Genomic DNA, 19,276 nt, shown 5'->3' on the forward strand with positions numbered 1-19,276 from the left:
AAAAAAAACAGTTTATTAAAAAATCTGAAGTATTAAATGTGTTTGGTAAAACAAAAAAGAATATTTTTTTTATAAAACTGTTATAAATGAAAGTAGAAAAGTATAGAAAAGCAGAAGCATGTCTACCATGCTTCTAAAAAAAATGTTTTTTTTTCAAAGAATTATAATCAATGCTCATTTAATGAACTTTTCAAATGGCAAGTATACCTCACATGTTTCACAAAATTACAATCTTTCCCTACATTATTGTCTTTGACAATTACTATAGGAAATTGTTATTAACACTCCAAAAATCTCATTCTGCACTCCAAACTTTCTATATTAGGAAGGAAAAATACACTTATGAGGAGTGTAGAATGAGATTTTTGGAGTGTCAATAACATTTCCCTTATTATATCACATTAAACACTATATTCTTTTTAGTTATTTAACATATTCAAAGCAATTTATATAAAAAGTTTACCAAACACTAAGACACTAATTTTTTTTTTATTAAAAGCACTTTTTAAAAAAAAAATTCTACCAAACACTTAATAACTTTATTTTACAACTGTTTATTCTCACAGCACAGCAGAATCAATTTTTTTTTTAAATCACAGCAACACCAAACACCAAAGTAGCTCTTAATGTACCTATCTATATGTTAGTGTATCTATTTAGAATAAGTATATTGTAAAAATAATTTTACCTGCCTCATTATAGCTATATACATAAAGAAAATTTTATTTTATTTTTTGAGGAATTTGCACAAATACCACCTAGACTTTTGTTGGTGTGCGTACTTACCCCTGAACTTTTATTTTATTTTTTATTTACCACCTAGATTTTGCATTAAGTTGCAATGTATCACTTACTGTTTAAATTTTTATTACCTGATGATGTGGACACATAAACCCTACATTTTGGTTGACGTGGACCCCAGGTGTACAATAATGGCAGTAGCTCCTGCGCTTGCCCCCTCCCATCTCTCCCACCAGCTCCCCCCCTCCCCCCGGCACCACAGGACGATAGTTGCAACACTCTAATGGGGGAGGTGGGCTGGTTGATGATAGAAAGGTATCATGAGTTATTTATTTATTTTTATATTAATTTATAATACTTTTAACTAATACATATTTATTTATCACATAACATTCACGTTAGCAAAAAATTTGAGCCCTATGTTATACATGTTAATTAAAATTTTCAAAAAGGTAGGTGGTACATTGCAACATACTACAAAGTTCAAGTGGTAAATAATAAAAATTAAAAGTTCAGGTGATAGATATGCACACCAACAAAAGTCCAAGCAGTATTTGTGCCAATTCCCCTATTATTTTTTACCTGGTTCATTAGCTATATATATTGCAATAAAAATTGTGACAACCCGTCCCTAAAATTTCGTTTTATTTATTTATTTTAATCGAGGGAATTGACGAAAAATGCCTAGAGGCAAGAATTTTGATTTCTGTTGACCATCGTCTAGAGGAATGTATGACTTATTCTTTTGGCGTATTTAAGTAGTACTCGTTGGTACGAACACATAGACGAAAGCCGTTTGTGAGTTCGGATTATAACGGTATAGTTACAATTTGAAGTTGGTTATTTAAAGTTAATTAATTGGTTAAAGAGGACCAATTAGATAAAAAGGTAGAAAAAGGACAGCAGCCCAATCAGAAATCAGAAAAGATAAAAATAAAAAAATAAAAAAAATAAAAAAAGGGAGAATGCTCCCAGCTTTCCCGTGCTCACCACCACTGCGACCACCCAACTTCCAAGGCCGATTCCAACCAACTATAGTGGAATTTTTCAACGCCACCACCGCCATCTTAAAGCTCTCATTCCCCTCTACAAAATCCACCCAATAACCACCTTGATTAACCTTTGTATGTGGCGTTTTGAGGCCACGAAAGTTGACGGTTCTCAGGGTGCTCTGGCCACCCTTTTATATTTTTCCGGCAAATCGGCAAAGCCATGGCCGATGCCACCACTTGGGCTTTGTAGCCCATCATCCCAGGAGCAAAACCCAACCAACCTTGACCCCGTTGGACCACCGTAGACGACGAATCGACACCGGGAAGCTTTAGGCACCCGCCAGCTTCGTGGGCAAAATTGACCATCTTTCGTCCACTTTTGGACTTCGTAGAAGGTACGAAAGTTGTTCCTCTCATTGAGATCTTCATTTCTGTGAAATTTGAGAATTTTTGGAGATAATTAAATTTTCCGGCGAATCGGGACAGCTGACCGCCGTGTGCCGAGTCACTTCTGACCTTTCTAAGTTAAGTTTGACACCCCAATTCCATTGGTAAAGCTAGATTGATGAAATCTCATCGTTTGAACATAATTTTGATAAAGACCGCTACTTGAGCATTATGTGAATTGACGATCTGACCGTTGGATCGTCACCAAATTTTAATACATTATAGTATGTAATAATTGAGGACCATAGAAACTTACGGATCGGAAATCCAACGTATGGATCTTCTCGAATTGGATTTGTAAGTTCATAAAATAAAATGTTGACCGCCACTTGGTTTTGGCAATTGGCGGAGATCCGACCGTTGGATCGTAATAAAACCTTAGGACGTTGTTCTAGAAACATAATGTGGATCCTTGGAAGTAACGGATCGGAAATTCGTGATGCAGATCTTCCGAATTGAATTATGTAGGGATGTGTTTTATGTAAATTATGTATTCTATCGGTAAGAACTCTGAGATGTGATTTGATAATTGTTCTAGGCGACGATGGTTCGTGATGTCTCGATATTCGTGCTAGGGAGTCGTAGCGCGGACCTAAGGTGAGTGGGTCTTTTCCTTTCTATCCTATAATACAAATATATATATATATATATATATATATGATTGACAATTCCACAAACGTTTATAAATTGATTATTGCATATAATTACTGTGAATGCTTTAAAATACTAATGTGAACTACGAATGACTTGATCCCTGTTTAGGGTACATAGGCAGTCTAACGAGACGTTAGATGCAGCCATACAAGAAGTGAGATTAAATAATTGAGACAATAACCTTGTTTAGGGAATTGAGTAATGTGAGGGACATTGGTGGAAAATGTGAGATTTAACCTTATGATTTGGTGGTTAATGTTGGTCATAAATCAATGTGTGAAGAATCAAGAATTTGAAGTAAGGAAACGTAAGTAATGATAGTTAATTAAATTAGTGTCTAGTTGGGCTTATCACCGATAATTATTCCCGAAAATAAATAGTTTGGGAGTAGGGCGTTACAACCTATGCATTTTTATGCCATATATATATGTATATGATTGAAAATGCTATAACCTAGTTGAGTATTAGATTGCATCATGGTTTATCTATATGTATATTACCTGCACATAATTATTGTGAACGCTTTGAAGTGCAAAGAGGAACGCAGGACAACCAGGTAAGTTCAGGTGGGTTTATGGTATTAGTTGAAACGATGGAGTTATGGCATGACTACATGTATGTTTTAGGCAACTCCGACTTTGTCATACAAGTTGCAATGATAGGCAACTCCGACACTGTCATACAGGTTGCCCATGAGTCGTATAGGTTACATTAGATGCAGTTAGAGCTCATAAACTTGCACCCCGGTGTTAGTGCTCCCGCCCGTGGCCAGGGCACATTCCTTCACGTGATGTTCACCTCCCACACCTTACGCTCACCTTGGATCCAAGGTAGGTGCACAGTCCTATCATACAGACCACTATAGGTTGTTCCGACTCGTAGGTAACCCGCAATTATTCGCACAGTCTTCACGTGATCGTAGCACTTGAGCGTACTTATTTACACCCAGTCATGTCGTACAGACCACTATAGGTGGTCCCGACTAGTGTGTAGGGATATGTGATGAGCTATGGGTTCAGCCGTACATGCCACAAGGGGTGGATCTGGTTGACATATTACTTGGATATGTGATGAGCTATGGGTTCAGCTGTACAGGCCACAAGAGGTGGATTTGGTTGACATATTACTTGGATATGTGATGAGATATGGATAAGTCGTACAGGTCACTATGGGTGACTCCGACTTATGTGCTAGCATTGATTGCTGAGAAATGGATAAGTCATATAAGTCACTATAGGTGACTCCGACTTATGTGCTAGCATTGGTTGATGAGATATGGGTACAGTCGTACTAGTCACCATAGGTGATTCCGACTTGCATGCTAGTATGGGTTATTAAGCACATGACTATTTATATTGCTAATGAGATGTTGGGTAGTGGTATACTTCTGGATTTACTGTTAGTATACTTTTGATTTCATACTTATACGTAGTATGATTTTCGAGAAATTATACATGTTTTACGGCGAGAGGTTACTACCTTTGATAATTGAAACGATCTTGAAAATATTTGTGTTGCTCACTCACACTTTCTATTTTTGCACCCCTCCAGGTTCTAGTAGCAAAGTTCCGTATCGACAAGGACTTGTGGCACTCCCAGTTCAGGTGGCTCCTTATGATGGTATAATTATTATCCTAGCTCACTGTACTTTTCTTATGCTCTGTATCACGTGTGAAATGGGTCCATACCCGCTCACCGTGCACTTGTGTATGTAGGCATTTTTAGGTTTAAATTTATTCACATTTTACACATTATCACATTCTATGGCTTCGTTACCTTCCAGGTGTCGGCCAGCACAGCTCGATTCGGAGTTTTAGTGGATATTTCGGGTCGGGGTTTGTCAAAAATAATTTACCTATCCCTTGAAATTTAAACAAGATAAATTAATATAGCTAGATATTTATTTTTGTATAAATTAATTTACCTATATATTGTTTGTAAAAATTAATTTACTTATATATTATTTATACAAATTAATTTGGGAGTGAAAAAAATCATACCTACATAAAAGTTGTATCAAATATTAATCTCTGGTTAGATTGTCTGGATTGCGAATTTAACTGTTTTTATTTTAAGATGTGAGTCAAACTTTTAATCTGATAGTATAAGCATTTGTTTGACAAACGAGCATTACCAATACATTCAAAAAACTGGAATGATCATTTATTGCCTGTAGATAGCTTGTTTTTTCTTGAACTTGTGCCTGTAGATAGCTAGCAGGTTCATCTTGATAATGTCTTGTGCTAACAAACAATGTTGTTGGTAGTTCAGTGTTGAACTTCTTAATTCACATTTGTTTGCAAAAACCTGTTTAAATTATTATGAGTTTGGTGTGGATTTTAGCAAAAACAAAAAAAAGAAAGTAGTTTGGTGTGGATGGTTGAGATTAAAGGATTGAGAGTCATGACTTGGTGTGTGTGGGCACTGGGCAGGTTGAGAGAGTTATGAGTTTTGGTATAGGTGGTTGAGTCTTGGGTTGGGACTTATCAATTTTTGTTTAGGCATTTTTTAATAATTAGTTTTAGAAATTATATCCTCTAAATAATTTATTATTTTTATCTCAGGTTAAAGGTCAGTATTTGGAAATTTATGCCACTTGTTGTCCTATGTCCACAAAATTATTATTTTTATTTAGATCGATCGATCAATCAATCAATCAATCAATCAAAGTGTAGACCTTAATATTTTTACACAAATGAAATGAAATTAAACACAAATGAAATGAAACTATATTCTAAAACGTGGACTTATTTTATTTATTATTAATTTATTAGATTGCGTGTTCTATTTCACAAGATTTAAATCCAACATCTGTCCGTTTCTCGTGTTTATTAGCAATAGCAAATTATTGAAAAAATAGTGTTAAAGTTCAAACTCTAGAAAATGCTTATTTTATTTCTATTATATGAGTCGAAGGAATAACCAAACTCTACTTCACTTTTTCTTCTTATTGCAATATAATTATTACATCTTTATTATAACACAATGATTTATTCATTATACGATATACACATCAACGATATGACCATCACCTTAAATATTTCCTTTATTCGTTTAAAGGATCTTGAAAATCTTGTTAGCCAAAATTTTCTCTAGAAAAAAATTTAATAAAATAAAATTTCTTGGTCACAATAAAAAATATCTTCGTTGCTAAGGAATTCAATTAATTTCATCATCCACTTGCGTTCCGTTTTGAACAACTTTCTTTGAAAGCACAGCACTCCCCAGTCCCCATCCATATTCCAGGGAAGTTGTGATTTTCCCGGAATTTTTTTTAGTTTCTTATATTTTTCCTCCTGCATTTAACACCCTAGGTCCTCAAGTTTTGCTTCAAAACCCACAAAGGGTAATTGCAGTTCTCCCCGGGGATTTCAATGGGACTGCAGCAATCGAAAGATGAGTTGCTCCATCAGCAAGTCAGCAATGGAAACATCGAAGGGATTAAAGCACTCTGCAGAGACGGTGCAGGCCTGGAGGTAATTAAAGGAGATTAATTTAGGATTTTTGTTTAAATTGTAAGCATAATCTGATTGTTCGTAGTGTTAATTTGTTTTGTTTTGTCAATTGGTAGTGATAATTGTAGAAGATTTTGGATTTTTGGGGGTTAAATTTGCTGAATTATTGGTTAATTGTGGTCATTTTGGTTGTCAGTGGATTGATAGAGAGGGGAATACCCCTTTGATCGTGGCCTGTACAAATCATGGGCCCTATAACGTTGCAAAAACCTTGATTGAACTCGGTGCAAACGTCAACGCCTATCGCCCCGGTACGTTTCCTATCTTAATCATTACAATTTGATAACTTGTCAGTTGGGTTATTTCATGTTGAATTTTATGTACTTGGACAGTGAGAAGAAAGAATGAATAATGAAGATAACAAATGAAAACTGGTATTTTTGGGTTCATAGATATCGAAGAAATGTACCAATTGGCAAGGTAGAGTTGTCACCAAGGACCAGGAAAGTATTAAAAGAGTGGCCTGGCTATAGTTGGTAGCCACTCTTTTTGTCTAAAATTTAGGTTTTTGGTCCAACTTCTCTCTACAAGTATTGCCCTTTTATGTGGAGCTAGTGTTGGATCCAAATTTATACTGCAATCGTAATGGAAAAATATCACCATTGATCTAAGTACCACTTTTGTACTGTTTTTTTTCCTTTGCAGAAAATGGAACACTAAGATTAGATATGCTTCCAGTGTTATTTCTTTCTGATCCCCTCTCTCCTCCCCAGAATTTTGTTGTGTTTTACCGTATTTATTTATTAAACTCGTCTTGTAATGCAGTCTTCTTAAAACATGCTATTATAAATGCACGCACCTTGATCTTTGGCTTGCATTAACAATTTCCTTTTTGTTCTTTTCTCAATGCGCTTTAGGTCGTCATGCTGGGACTCCTCTACATCATGCAGCTAAAAGAGGCCTAGAAGATGTTGTTAAATTACTTCTTTCGCATGGAGGTGTGCAACTCTATCCATTCATCTGTTTGAAAGTCTTAAAGAATGGAGTATAAAATTTATGATTTTACAATAACAAACACAGTTCTTTTTATGCGTTCTTTATAGCTAATATATAATTTGTTCAAAATTTTCAGCAAATGCTTTAATCATGAATGATGACTGTCAAAGTCCTCTTGACGTTGCTAGGGCGAAGGGGCACACCAATGTTGTCCGCGCAATTGAGGTAATTAGTATGCAATGTCGTTCTGTGGATATTTTTTTACCGTCCAGTGTTGCAACTTGTTTTCATTGTCTTCTCTGATAGTTCTTCATGTTTCTCTTTTAGTTTGTCTTCTTAACCCATTTCCCAATGTTTGTAGAGGCATATTTGCTTATTCTCTGGTTGGTTGCGGGAGTTTTATGGTCCTGGATTTCTTGAAGTACTTGCTCCTCAGTTGGTTTCAAGAAAAGTGTGAGTATTATGTAAAAGTGATGTCATCTGGAAGTATTTCCATGTAGTTGTTTTGCTTTTGTTGTCAATCATGATCTATGCACCAAGTTGTCTAAGCAATAATATAGACTGATTGGTTTGACCTGTTTTGAAGAAGTTTATATCTCACTTGTTTTAATTATTTATGTATAACTTTAATTAGTGGGATAAGGCTTTGTCGTCATTGTTGTTCTTGTAACTTTGATCGAGTAATTGTCTGAAATTTCACTTGACATGTGTGCCTACCATTGCATACTTTGCAGTTGGGTTGTTGTTTTGCCATGTAGTTCTCGCAAACCCACCAAGCCTTTCAAGTTGGAGCTTGCCATGTATCCTACCATGCAGGTATTGCTAAATACAGCCTTCTATTCTTAGGTTGATTAGGCTTAATATATGATTTTAAATGATTCTAGATTTAGTTCTTCTACTCCTACATTGCATTCAAGTCGCTTTTAATTTAGGCTACATTGAGTGTTTGCTTGCAGATTACATTCGCGCGAATTCTTTCCTAAAAAAAATATCACTCTAATAATTCAATAAACAAAACACAAAGCCTGCGTGAGTTAAATATGATTCCTAAAGTTTTGCATTATATAGTTTGCTAACTTGCCATCAATAATGTTTCCTTTTCTTTTGTAGTGCACATTCTTGAACCGTCCATTCTTTTTTGTCATGTAGATGATAAAAAGCGTCTCCACTTAGTGGGATAAGGCTTTGTTGTTGTTTGCTGTTGTTGTGGATGATAAAAAGCATCAATTTAATTTCCAAGCTCAGGCCTTTTTCAGGAATGGAGATATATTAGACTTATAGTGCTACCACCTCTTTATTGTCTTCTTACTCGTTTGATATTTTATGCATTTGGAACACTCTGACCAAATTACAAACTGAAATAAATAAATAACCTCCATTAATTATTGCTTATGTCAGAACTCGACAAATAACAATGTTATTTCCCATGGGAGTTGGTGGGTGGGTAGTCTTAACAAACCTTCTTGATTAGGATCTCCTTTACCTTTCTTTGCCTATTGTAGAATTCTTCCTTCCATCAAATAGCTCAATTGGAAATTGTGAGCCAATGTTTCTTTATTTGCGTAAACTTGAACACAATATTAAATTTGAACCCTAGTCTACCAGTTGGGTATAGCACTCCTAGTCAGGAAAAATAGTGACTGAAATACTAAATAAAATAATAAGGCCAATATGTTAAGTACACCCAGGTACTGAACTACACTTTCAGAGCAAACAAACTAGTACCAGTGGTTTCTTCTCATTAGTTAATCCCTAACTCAAAACCTGTGTCCACCCGAGTACCCCCTAGTATACTAGGTAACTCAAGTTCCAGTGAATTACAGTCCTTTTCAACTCTTACGCTCAGTTCTCTACTGTGATTCTTGGTTTTGAGAAGCTTTCAAGGGCTCGTATGGTAGACAACTTCTTGTACCCTCTCAAAGTAGAGATTCAGGGGAGTTCCCCCTGGAGACACCAAGACTCTTTGTTCTCTGTCAAGTTCAACCTCTTTTGGGATTTCCCATGTGATTTACCGAGGGTCCTGATACTGCTGTTGCTTTCCTTTGGTGTGTCATGTGCTCACAACCCTGGGCCATCTAGTGCTACCATCTTTGGTTCTTTCCTGAGAATTTGTCAGGGAGGGCTTAATGTCCGGTGTTCATTTTACATGTGGCCAATGCTTTCATGTCCCTATTCAAATACTATGGGTCTAGAAGTTGTCATTGAAAGCCTTGTGTTTGCAACGTAGCATAGCCGTAGTACCTTTATATCTAATTTGTACTGTGCAGAATACAAAAGAGTTGAATCTTGTTATGTGGTGATTTGTAGCTTAATTTTTAAATTTTTTATATTATTGTTAGTCTGCTTGTCTAAGTACATGCTAGATTGATTTACATTGTTTGCTCATTTCCTATTTTCCAAACACTTCGATAAAATTAGTTGTCCAACATCATGTATGTCTACCTTTATCAACTCTGGATTGATATATCTAGGATGCACATTTGTTTTATGTTCTACATATTTTGGGTTTGGCTAATATTGCTAGTGTCCGTACATTAAACTCTTTCTGATAAGCAGGATGCCAAGCCACGGACAGTTATTGCATTGTGGAAAGTCAATCTGGAAGAACCAAAGTTACACCTGTCTGATCCTTCAGTTGTGATTCACGATAACGCCACGAGTAATACCTTTATTCCAAAACAATTATGTCTGAGTAATTTCAAACTTTATTTCTTTAGGCTATAAATCTGGGGTTGATGTCACGTTGACTTCCTATCCCCTTTTTAATTGAATTATATGTCCTTGCATAGTCCCAAGAGGCAGGAGGCGGAGAAGAAGCATGTACATCGCCCGAGAGGCTAGTAGTAGGCATCAAAAACTGCGTAAGTATGATATTCGTTAATTACTTCCAATCAATATAAATCATAGAAGTGAATGAGCACTTTAGCAGAAGATTTTGGATAACTTCCACATCGAGTGCTGCAGTAATGTACTGATGCCATCCTCCGGCCTCCAATCTATATTAGGCTTGCCGTCTAGCTCGGAAGAAAATGAAGTTTAATTGTTGTGTGTGCGTGTGAGTTAGGTTTCTGTTGTTAATATCCCATTCAAACTCTGCATTCCTTCTTTGCAGAAACACGTGTCAAACTTGCAGCTGCAGATGAAAATGACAAGCATCAACTTCAGTTGTTTTGCAATGCATGCAAAGGAATTCCACAGGTAAATTTTATCTTATCCTTCTCTGCTGTATACATGCCGTTTTTAACTCCCATCCTCTCTCTGTAAGCAAGCAATTAATCTTTGGCAAGATGCTTGGGAGGCTATCATGTCTTACATTTGTGGAATTTTTCAGGCGTGTCCTGCATTTTTGGGTAACAACCAACCCCCAGTTGCTCCAGCAACGGCACCACCAGCGGCAGAAGATTTAGAGTTGGCCATGGCTATTAGTGCTTCCATTCAGTCTGCTATGCAGGAGAGACCATCCTTTCCTGATCCTCACCCAACCTATGAAGGAAGTGCATCCAGTAGTTATAATGGTTGGGCCGGAGCCTCTCCGAGTAATGACAGTTACAATGGTTGGGGTGTACCAACTGCCGCTGCTGCTCCAAAAGTAAGTAGCAGCAAGTGGTCAGGGACTGAGAGTAGCGAAGTTGGAGAGTCATCTCAGCAGGTGGAAATCCAGGATACCTCTTCTGTCCAAACAGCTCCTACCTCAGATATAATTCCATCAGCCCCACCAGTTGCAGATGATAGTCTAGATGCAGCTCCTATTCACTATCCATCAATTGATTTCAGTCCTATCGATATCCCATCCCCAAGCCTTGAAAGCACACCTGCTAAAGTTGAAGAGAAGAAGGGTGAAAGCGGTTCATGTGTGATTTGTTTGGATGCTCCAGTTGAAGGAGCTTGCATCCCTTGTGGACATATGGCTGGATGCATGTCCTGTTTGAAGGAGATTAAAGGCAAGAAATGGGGATGCCCCGTCTGTCGAGCCAAGATAGACCAGGTTATAAGGCTGTATGCTGTATGATCAGTGATCCATAAAATAATATATATATATATATATATATATAGAGAGAGAGAGAGAGAGAGAGAATTGTTATTGGCATTCCAAAAATCTCATTTTACACTCCAAACTTTCTATATTTAGAAAGAAAAATACACTTGTGAAGGGTGTAGAATGAGATTTTTGGAGTGCCACACACTTCCTTATATATATAAGTTTGGCATTGGTACTGCAAACACCTTGAAAGATATGTTTTTGTATCATATTATGTACTAGATGAAGTTGTGTGTGACTTAATGTTTCTGTACATGTTACCACATTATTTACGTTTCACTATGTTTCTTAAATATCAGCGAGACGGCAACCTCTGTTAATTTTGATTTTCCATGATTTTTTGTAAGTTGTATATGTGAATAAAACTAATTTCCCAATTAACTTGGGGCTGGCTGCTCAAGTTTTATTTTTGTCTCAATTTTTTTTTGGTCAAACGATAGATTTTGTTAGATTAAATGTTAGATTAGCTACCGACGGGTTCGAACGTACGCCGTCATGCAAGGGTTCAACTCTTTTTCACTATTGTGGTAAAAGGTCACTTGCTATTTTCGTCTCTACTTGGGTATTGTGGGATTTAACTCTTAAAGTTACAATTTGCAAACCATTTTAATCTACTTTGTAATTTGGGAGAAGGTCAAATTATTTTGCTTCTCAAGCTTTCTATTAGGGTTGCAACTTGGTCTGGTTAGAAGGTCAACCTACCACTAACCCATCCTTTACAATTCGGGTCATCGGGTTGGATGTTCCAGTATTAATATTCGGAAAGAAGAAAGACAGAAACACAGAGAGAAGCAAAAGTTTGATGATATGAAATTCGAAAACGAAGAAGTGGGGAACTGTTAATTTATGTTGAATATTTGGATTGTCAGCCACAGTGTATTGTTAAAATGCTGATAGCTACGTTTCCTTGATTGCCACTCTTTGTTTAGGGTTCCAATATTTTAAGAATGGCCAAAAAGATTAGTGTGATATAGACACTTTACGCGAATTTCCAAGTGGATGAGATTGGTCGAGTGGTCTCTGTTGGATATAGGATTGAGTCTGTAAGGTAAGGAAGGCAGATTTCATCGATTATTCCTACTTGACGTTGTAGACAAGTATTTTCAAAACCTTGTACCAATATGGAGAGTAACTTTCATAACACGAATATATACCATCATTATGACATTTCGTACTAATGATACAACATTCGAGAGAAAAATTTATAATTAATGTGGGACACCATGGTAATGGTATACCCTTGCTATAGAAGTCTTTATCCTAGTTATGAGGCACACATGCATAAAAGCATCTTAAGGCTTGTTTGGTGGGTCGGATGAGATTGGACTTGATATTTAGGATAGGTTAGGATTGGATTGGAGTGGTTAGGATGAGACTCTTGTCAAGTGTTTGGTGTAAACACTACTATGAATAACTTTTTAGGCGACGAAGGGGAAAGCGTTGCGCAAAGACAAAAACGTCGCCGGAAACATTGGGCGGCGAGGAGAGCGTTGCACAAATTCTGTCGCGCAAAGCTCATGAAGTCAGGCATTGCGTGATGGAGGGATATTGTTCGTTGCGCAAAATGAATATTACGCGACGAAACTAGTGGTCTTTGTGCGTACTGAGCGACGAAATTGGGGTTCGACCCCCAAACTCTTGTGTGATAGACATTCGAGTTTGACCCACAAACTCTTGCGCGAAGAATATAGAGGTCGTCTCAGTAAGATCTTAAAATTAGTTTTTAAAATAATTTATTATTTATTTTTAAATTAGGTTTTTAAATAATATATTATTTAATTTTATTTCGTTTATTTTTAAATTAGTTTTTTAAATGAATTTAAAAATAGAAAATATAAAGAAGGATATTGAATTAAAAAATTATTGTAAATGTACATACAATGGAAAAAAGTATTTTTAAATTTGAAAACAATTTAAAACAAAACTAAAAAAAGTAGTCCTCGTCGTCATAATTGCTGGCTGGTGGTGTTGTTACTGTGTCCGGGGGCCGGGAGGTCGTAGCTGTTGCGGCGGCAGGGGAGGGGGGCTGGGAGATCGTTTTTGGATGTGGTTCACCGTTGGGGAAGTGAATGCCAGAAATTTGAAGTGCGCGACGTATTTGGTTCATCAAATTGTTTTGGGCTGCAATCTGCTCCTTCAAGCCCACCACTTTAAATGTCAGCATTTGGACCTCTTCGGGTCTTTGCTTGGAGGATGAGGCAGACGGGTCCTGACGGCGGGCTTTCCCAAGCCCTCGGCGAACGTTCCCATGCCGACGACCGAGGGTCTGATCAAACGTATCTATCATGATTTGAAGCCCAGCATCCTCAAGAGGAAACACCTCCTCGATCAGGGTCTCTAGGGGAAGTTGGGAAGCCACATCCTCCAAAGCGATATGGCCCTTCTCCACCATGGTGGACTAGAAAAATGAAAAAAAAAAACAAATTAATTTGAATATACATGTAATTAATATTAATACTAATTGAATATTAAAAAATTGAAATGACTTACATGAAGTTGCTCCGTCAGTTTCAGGAAACTTCCTTGAACATGTCAATTTCAGGAAACTTTGACCCCTTTGAAAAAATTTAAAAAGTGTTAACATAGATTACCAAATGTGTAATAAAGAGTAAAAAGATTGAAAACTTAAAATAAATATACAGTTAGATTACATCGCTCCTCCAACCTATAAGAGAAGCATTGTGAGTTGGATCGATGAAGAAGCTTCTTCTTCGACCGATTGATCGAGTTTGCCTTCACTTTTTTATGTTGAATTTACAAAACATATTAGTTTAGATATTTATAACAAATGAATGAAAAATGAAAATTTTATTTAAAATTGTAAATTTTTTTATTAATATATTATTGAAACATATATTATACGTACTAGGTATTTCTCGTCTTGAAAATGGTCTTAGAGCCCCACCAATTCATCCCGACGGTCCACCAACTCTATAGGGCACCCAACTTCTAGAATGACCTCCGGACCGTCATATAGCTCATAATGCTTGTGGAGGTCGCTCCTGAAAATTTATAATCTTTGTATACTTTAATAAAAATTTAGTATTTGAGGTTGAAATTACTTACTGATAATTCATGAAAAATGGCGTCCTTGAATTCTTGTGGGACAGCTTTCCATGACTCCCACCTGAGGGGGCAATGGTTCCTAATAACCTACCCAACATCGGTGGCCAACACACTGTGCTGCTCCTTTGTTGCAGCCGCACGTTGTTGACGATCCCACGTAATGGTGATCTTCTCGGTCGTGGTGCGAGTGGTCTATACCATCTTAAGGAGTCTGCAAGGGCCCCTAGTTTTTTTTTTTAACCTATCAAATAAACAAAGTAAACATTAGATGAATTCTAGTTTGCACCGAAAATTCGGTGGAACCTCCCCTAAAACTATAACATTTCCTAAAACCTGCAGACAATATAACAGCAAAAACAACACATCCAGCCAACAATTCAAACAATTTATACCATTTGGGGACGTTAAAACAAAATTTACATCTTGTTGATACAACTTCAATTTACTCAGTGTTGCTTAACAATAATTAATATAGGTCAAAAACACAATTCAAATTAACTAGCTAGCATGAATGTTATTCTCTGCAGAAAAGGGATCATCTCATTGTTGACAAAGAAAGATGTAAAGCAGGTTGATTGCTATTTAGCTTAAACATATTCAGAAGAATATAACAATCTTTTGCAGCTACATATCAAATTGTTCAAACCAATAAAATCCACACCAATTTTGCTTTGTAAAATTAGTTGGAAAAATGGTTATATGTGTGTGTGTGCGCGCGCGCATGGGACTAACAGTTGAAAATAATACAAATACTCTAGTTGTAAGATAGCTTAAGACTGAAAAACATTTGTATTCATTAATGGAGACTATTTTGAATTATTGTTTGCGGTTAATTTGCAAGCCAAAACTTGAGAAAATATTACAAACCACATGTGCGACTTGTATATTTGTAAGGAACATATCATTATGGCTATGAATAAAGATAGAACTAGAAGCAAGCTTATCAATGGATAGAGCAAGCTTACCTGTCTAGGACCCCTCTCCATGGGCAAAGGAGGATTCACCAGACAGCTAAGCCAACTCAGAACTCTGGGGCCGTCGATAAGTCTGTCGGGCACTTAGGATAGGATGCGTCACTAAAGAAGTTGATGACGCATCAACAGTAGACACCGTTGGCCCCAAAGGTGTGACCAAAGGGACACCCGTCATGCTCATATTAGGTGTGGAGGTGGCAGCAACATTACCTCCTGGAGAAGGTGTTTGACTGCCCTTACTAGCTGTCCGCCGGTTTGATATTAAGTTCGACATTTACAAAAACAATCATGAATATGTTTAGTTGGTCATCTTATTATATGCATTTCATTTCACATATATAAGGTGAATCAAAACATGAGATAGGAATAAAATTGAGTATTGCAAGGAACATGTTTTTTCATAAAAACAAACAAACAAATTGACCCATCTACAATAATCTTGAAATGCATGCCATCACAAAGTTAAAACCAACATATTATCAAATCAATAATCTTCAAACACTTTTGGGCATACAACATTTTTATGGACTGAAGAAGATCACTTATATATAGATGCGATGAAGAACTCAGAGAAAGAGAAAATGGAAGAATCTTGCAATCTTTCTAAAAAATCTCGGAGTTGGTTACAAATAATATTCTCACCACTATTTATACTAGATACAAAGCTTAATGAGTAAGCAATCCTTATAACTACCCAACTCACTAGATTATGACACATGTAATACATCGACCAATGACCCATGTCATCATCTAAAACCATCCATATCACTCAATGCCTTGGTGGGAATTCGAATAAAAATAAATGGAAAGAGTATGAGGACATGAACTTATATATCATTTATTTGATTAAGAGGCAAAGAATGAAATTATGAAATTAAGTGTTAAACCCTCAACCATGAGCAAATTACATTTGTGAAAAGGAAGATGCTATTTAGCCCAACAAGTAATAACCATTAGAGATTCTAAATTTAAATCATTGCAGTTGACAATTGTACGATTAAAAAGTTGGATTATATCCCTCATGCATAGATAGCCAATATGAAATTTAAAGGTATCAGAGAATCCGAATAACCAACAAAATGTCATTGTCATAGTCATGATTAATCCTTTAGAACATCTGATATGGATTTTAGGTAGCTGATCACAAGGCATATCTTATTAACTTCTTTACGTATATATATATGTTATGCTAACAAGATCCCAAGTTAGGTAAATATGCATTGGAGCACTAAATATATTAATGGTTATCTACATGTACAAATTATGGATTTTGAAAGATAATTATTTGAAGAAACTAACAAAAAGTCATGTGATGAGGTTTCCTTTCAGTGCAGGAGTGTGCTAGGAACTTGAAGACTTAATTGAATGCTTCTTCCTATGTTGTGTATCCTGAGAGCACTACTTGGACATATACAGTGCCTTCTTTATTCTTAAATTTCCCTATTTATACTCCACCAAACCACCAAAAAGAAAAGCCAAAGAAGCACAATTTCACAAGGTCATCAATATCTTGTTCTATAAACTCAAGGAGGCAACGCCATATGTTAAATAAATCTCAGGATCAGAACTTGACATGAACATATATAAAAGTAGTTAAAAATAATGTGATGAATAAACTATGAGCAATCAGCTCTAGAAGGATAACATATATCAGTGAGAAAAAGTAAGCATACATGCAATATCCTTCAGTACCAGAAAAGTTGCTCAATTGCTCGGTAAACTGTTTAACTCATGTATTAGAGAAGTGGTCTCCAATGCCTGTCATGATGAATGAAGCATTAGAATGCAGCAAGAGTGTAAGAATGCAAAAGTAAATAATGGTAAGATAAGAAATGAATTCTTAGTTTCAATGATCTACAAAGTTAATAAAATCAAATATATGAAAGGAGACTAAACAAAGAACTAAAATGGATGATGTTCATAATCCAACCAAAAGAGTTGACAACTAATATTAGATTGACCAAATTCAAGGGAAACTAGGTAGCGCTATAAATGTCAAACTTCTTTTCAAACATACAACACATGAGAAATTGAAAATCATATACGAAAGATTTGGCATGGAACTTTTTGCAACAAAAATTGCACACCACCAAGTCAATCAATACAATGCTACATCGGTTTAGCATCGAATCCTTTCATGATAAATACAAAACAAGTAGAACCACATGATTATAAGTTACAACCGAAAACATACATCAACTTCATTCACGTCTGTATTTCAACGAATGATCCAAATCATTCGATCACCAGCCACCAGTTCATGACTTAATTCAACACATCATGCTGAAATGATAAAACAATGTCTACTCAATAAAGTCCGAAGTTTCTAATCCTATCTAACTTGAACCCTAATTTTACCACAAGCACAACATAAAATTCAAGACACCCATTAGCAAAGATTTTAGTAACTGACAATGATATTGACAAACAACAAACATCTGCTAAGATTTTATCAACTGACAATGATTTTGACAAACAAGAAGCCACAACATACAATTCAATCACATAAACCCGAAACAACATGGTTCAAATCCAAACTCTACGAATCCCGAAATAAAATTGACAAAGGAATTGCAAGAAATAAACATTTCAATCAACACTTGAATTATAATTTTATAGGCTGGTTTACAACCTGGGATGAATGTATAGCTACATGCACGAAGATTGAACCTAGGATGCCCAATTCAAACCCAATTCCAACCCTAAATCCCTAACCTAGGATTCCCAATTCCCTAAATCCCTAAATCCCAAGCCAATTTTAACCTTGAAACCCTAAATGTTGTAATTAGAACAATTCAACATAAAATTTAACCCTAAATCCCTAAATGTTGTAATTACTGGGTGCTTACCTAGTAATGTTGAGGCGGCTGGGAGAGGGTGTGTCGTCTGAGTGTGGCGGATAGAGAGATTGTGAAAGAGACGAAGAAACAGAAAGAGTGCAAGAGAGGGAGATAGGAGCTTGAGGTAGTGAGTCTGAGATAGAGAGAGTGTGAGAGAGGGAGAGATGAGCTTGAGAGAATCAGACAAAATCGAGAGAGAGTTAAGGGGCATAATTAAAAATGCGCCCAACTTTGGCTAAAAAAAATCAAATTTTTACATGTTTGCTCGACAAGGGTGTTTAAACTTTTGTCGCGTCACCAATATTTTTTTATAAAATATCATCATGCAAATCTGTAAATTTAATTTACTTTTTTGTTTAAATAATTAAATAAATATATTTTTAATTAATTTTGTTACAAATTTTAAATGAAACTTTTGTTTGTATACAAAATAAATACCATTTAATACATATCATTACATTTCCATCACAATTTTTCATTAATCCTCATCTGAACTAGAATAAAGATCATCACTATCATCAAATTCAAACGCTCATTCCTCCTCGTCTGTAGGCACGCCAACATCGTCGTTCGCACACTTGGGTGCATTGTATCGCAGTAGATCCCCAAGGTCAATCATAATGGAGTCGATCAGTATTTCAATTTCAGGACCTCCAGCTCCCTGATACGGTTCTTGTACAATAGTCATATCCCGTAGTGTATCTGCACCAAGTGTCATTGAAGTCTCCAATTGTTAGTCAGCAATGTCACCATAATCGTCATCGCCAGCAGGATCTAGGTCCGGAATATTGTACAGCCCTCTGAGCTCAATCTTCTGAACTACTTTCCATCCCCCCCCCACCCTTAAGGTCATCTATATAGAAAATTTGTTTAGCCATTGTTGCCAAATTGTAGGGGTCATCATTATACCAACATCTGTTAGTGTTGACCAATAGCAAACCATCATCTCGCTTAACACCTCCAACCCGACGTGGGTTTGTATCAAATCAACGACACTTAAACAAGATAACTTGACATAGGTGTTTGTAAAGCAATTGCACAACACTTGTCAGTTTTCCATAGAAATCAATGT

General features: G+C 36.2%; 1 protein-coding gene and 2 long non-coding RNA genes across 3 annotated transcripts; 2 read left to right on the forward strand and 1 right to left on the reverse strand.

The window, feature by feature from the left end:
* The first annotated feature begins 1,676 nt into the window (after positions 1-1,676).
* On the forward strand, positions 1,677-4,544 carry LOC139192655 (uncharacterized). The gene is made up of 3 exons (XR_011576889.1): positions 1,677-2,128; positions 2,719-2,777; positions 4,386-4,544. It is a non-coding gene; the product is annotated as an uncharacterized lncRNA (long non-coding RNA).
* Positions 4,545-5,650: 1,106 nt separating this feature from the next.
* On the forward strand, positions 5,651-11,730 carry LOC103445184 (putative E3 ubiquitin-protein ligase XBAT35). Its single transcript, XM_029095453.2, has 10 exons — positions 5,651-6,310; positions 6,486-6,600; positions 7,207-7,287; positions 7,422-7,510; positions 7,647-7,738; positions 8,020-8,101; positions 9,842-9,944; positions 10,075-10,146; positions 10,398-10,483; positions 10,617-11,730. Exons 1-10 carry the CDS (start codon positions 6,209-6,211, stop codon positions 11,292-11,294), a joined length of 1,500 nt encoding a protein of 499 aa, XP_028951286.2. The 5' UTR covers positions 5,651-6,208; the 3' UTR covers positions 11,295-11,730.
* A 1,539-nt stretch (positions 11,731-13,269) lies between these two features.
* Positions 13,270-18,382, reverse strand: LOC139192931 (uncharacterized). The gene is made up of 5 exons (XR_011577492.1): positions 18,214-18,382; positions 15,356-17,122; positions 14,191-14,631; positions 13,815-13,879; positions 13,270-13,722 (listed from the first exon to the last, which is right to left on the reverse strand). It is a non-coding gene; the product is annotated as an uncharacterized lncRNA (long non-coding RNA).
* Between the last annotated feature and the right edge of the window lie 894 nt (positions 18,383-19,276).

Source organism: Malus domestica, chromosome 16 (assembly GCF_042453785.1).
Source record: "Malus domestica chromosome 16, GDT2T_hap1".
In the NCBI taxonomy this organism is placed as follows: Eukaryota; Viridiplantae; Streptophyta; class Magnoliopsida; order Rosales; family Rosaceae; genus Malus; species Malus domestica.

What these genes read in the sequence shown, in the direction of transcription:
- LOC103445184 (XM_029095453.2), top strand. Translation starts at nt 6,209, where the DNA reads ATGGGACTGCAGCAATCGAAAGATGAGTTGCTCCATCAGCAAGTCAGC. An exon ending in GAGACGGTGCAGGCCTGGAG is followed by an intron (nt 6,311 to 6,485) that starts GTAATTAAAGGA and finishes TTTGGTTGTCAG; the next exon opens with TGGATTGATAGAGAGGGGAA. An exon ending in CGTCAACGCCTATCGCCCCG is followed by an intron (nt 6,601 to 7,206) that starts GTACGTTTCCTA and finishes AATGCGCTTTAG; the next exon opens with GTCGTCATGCTGGGACTCCT.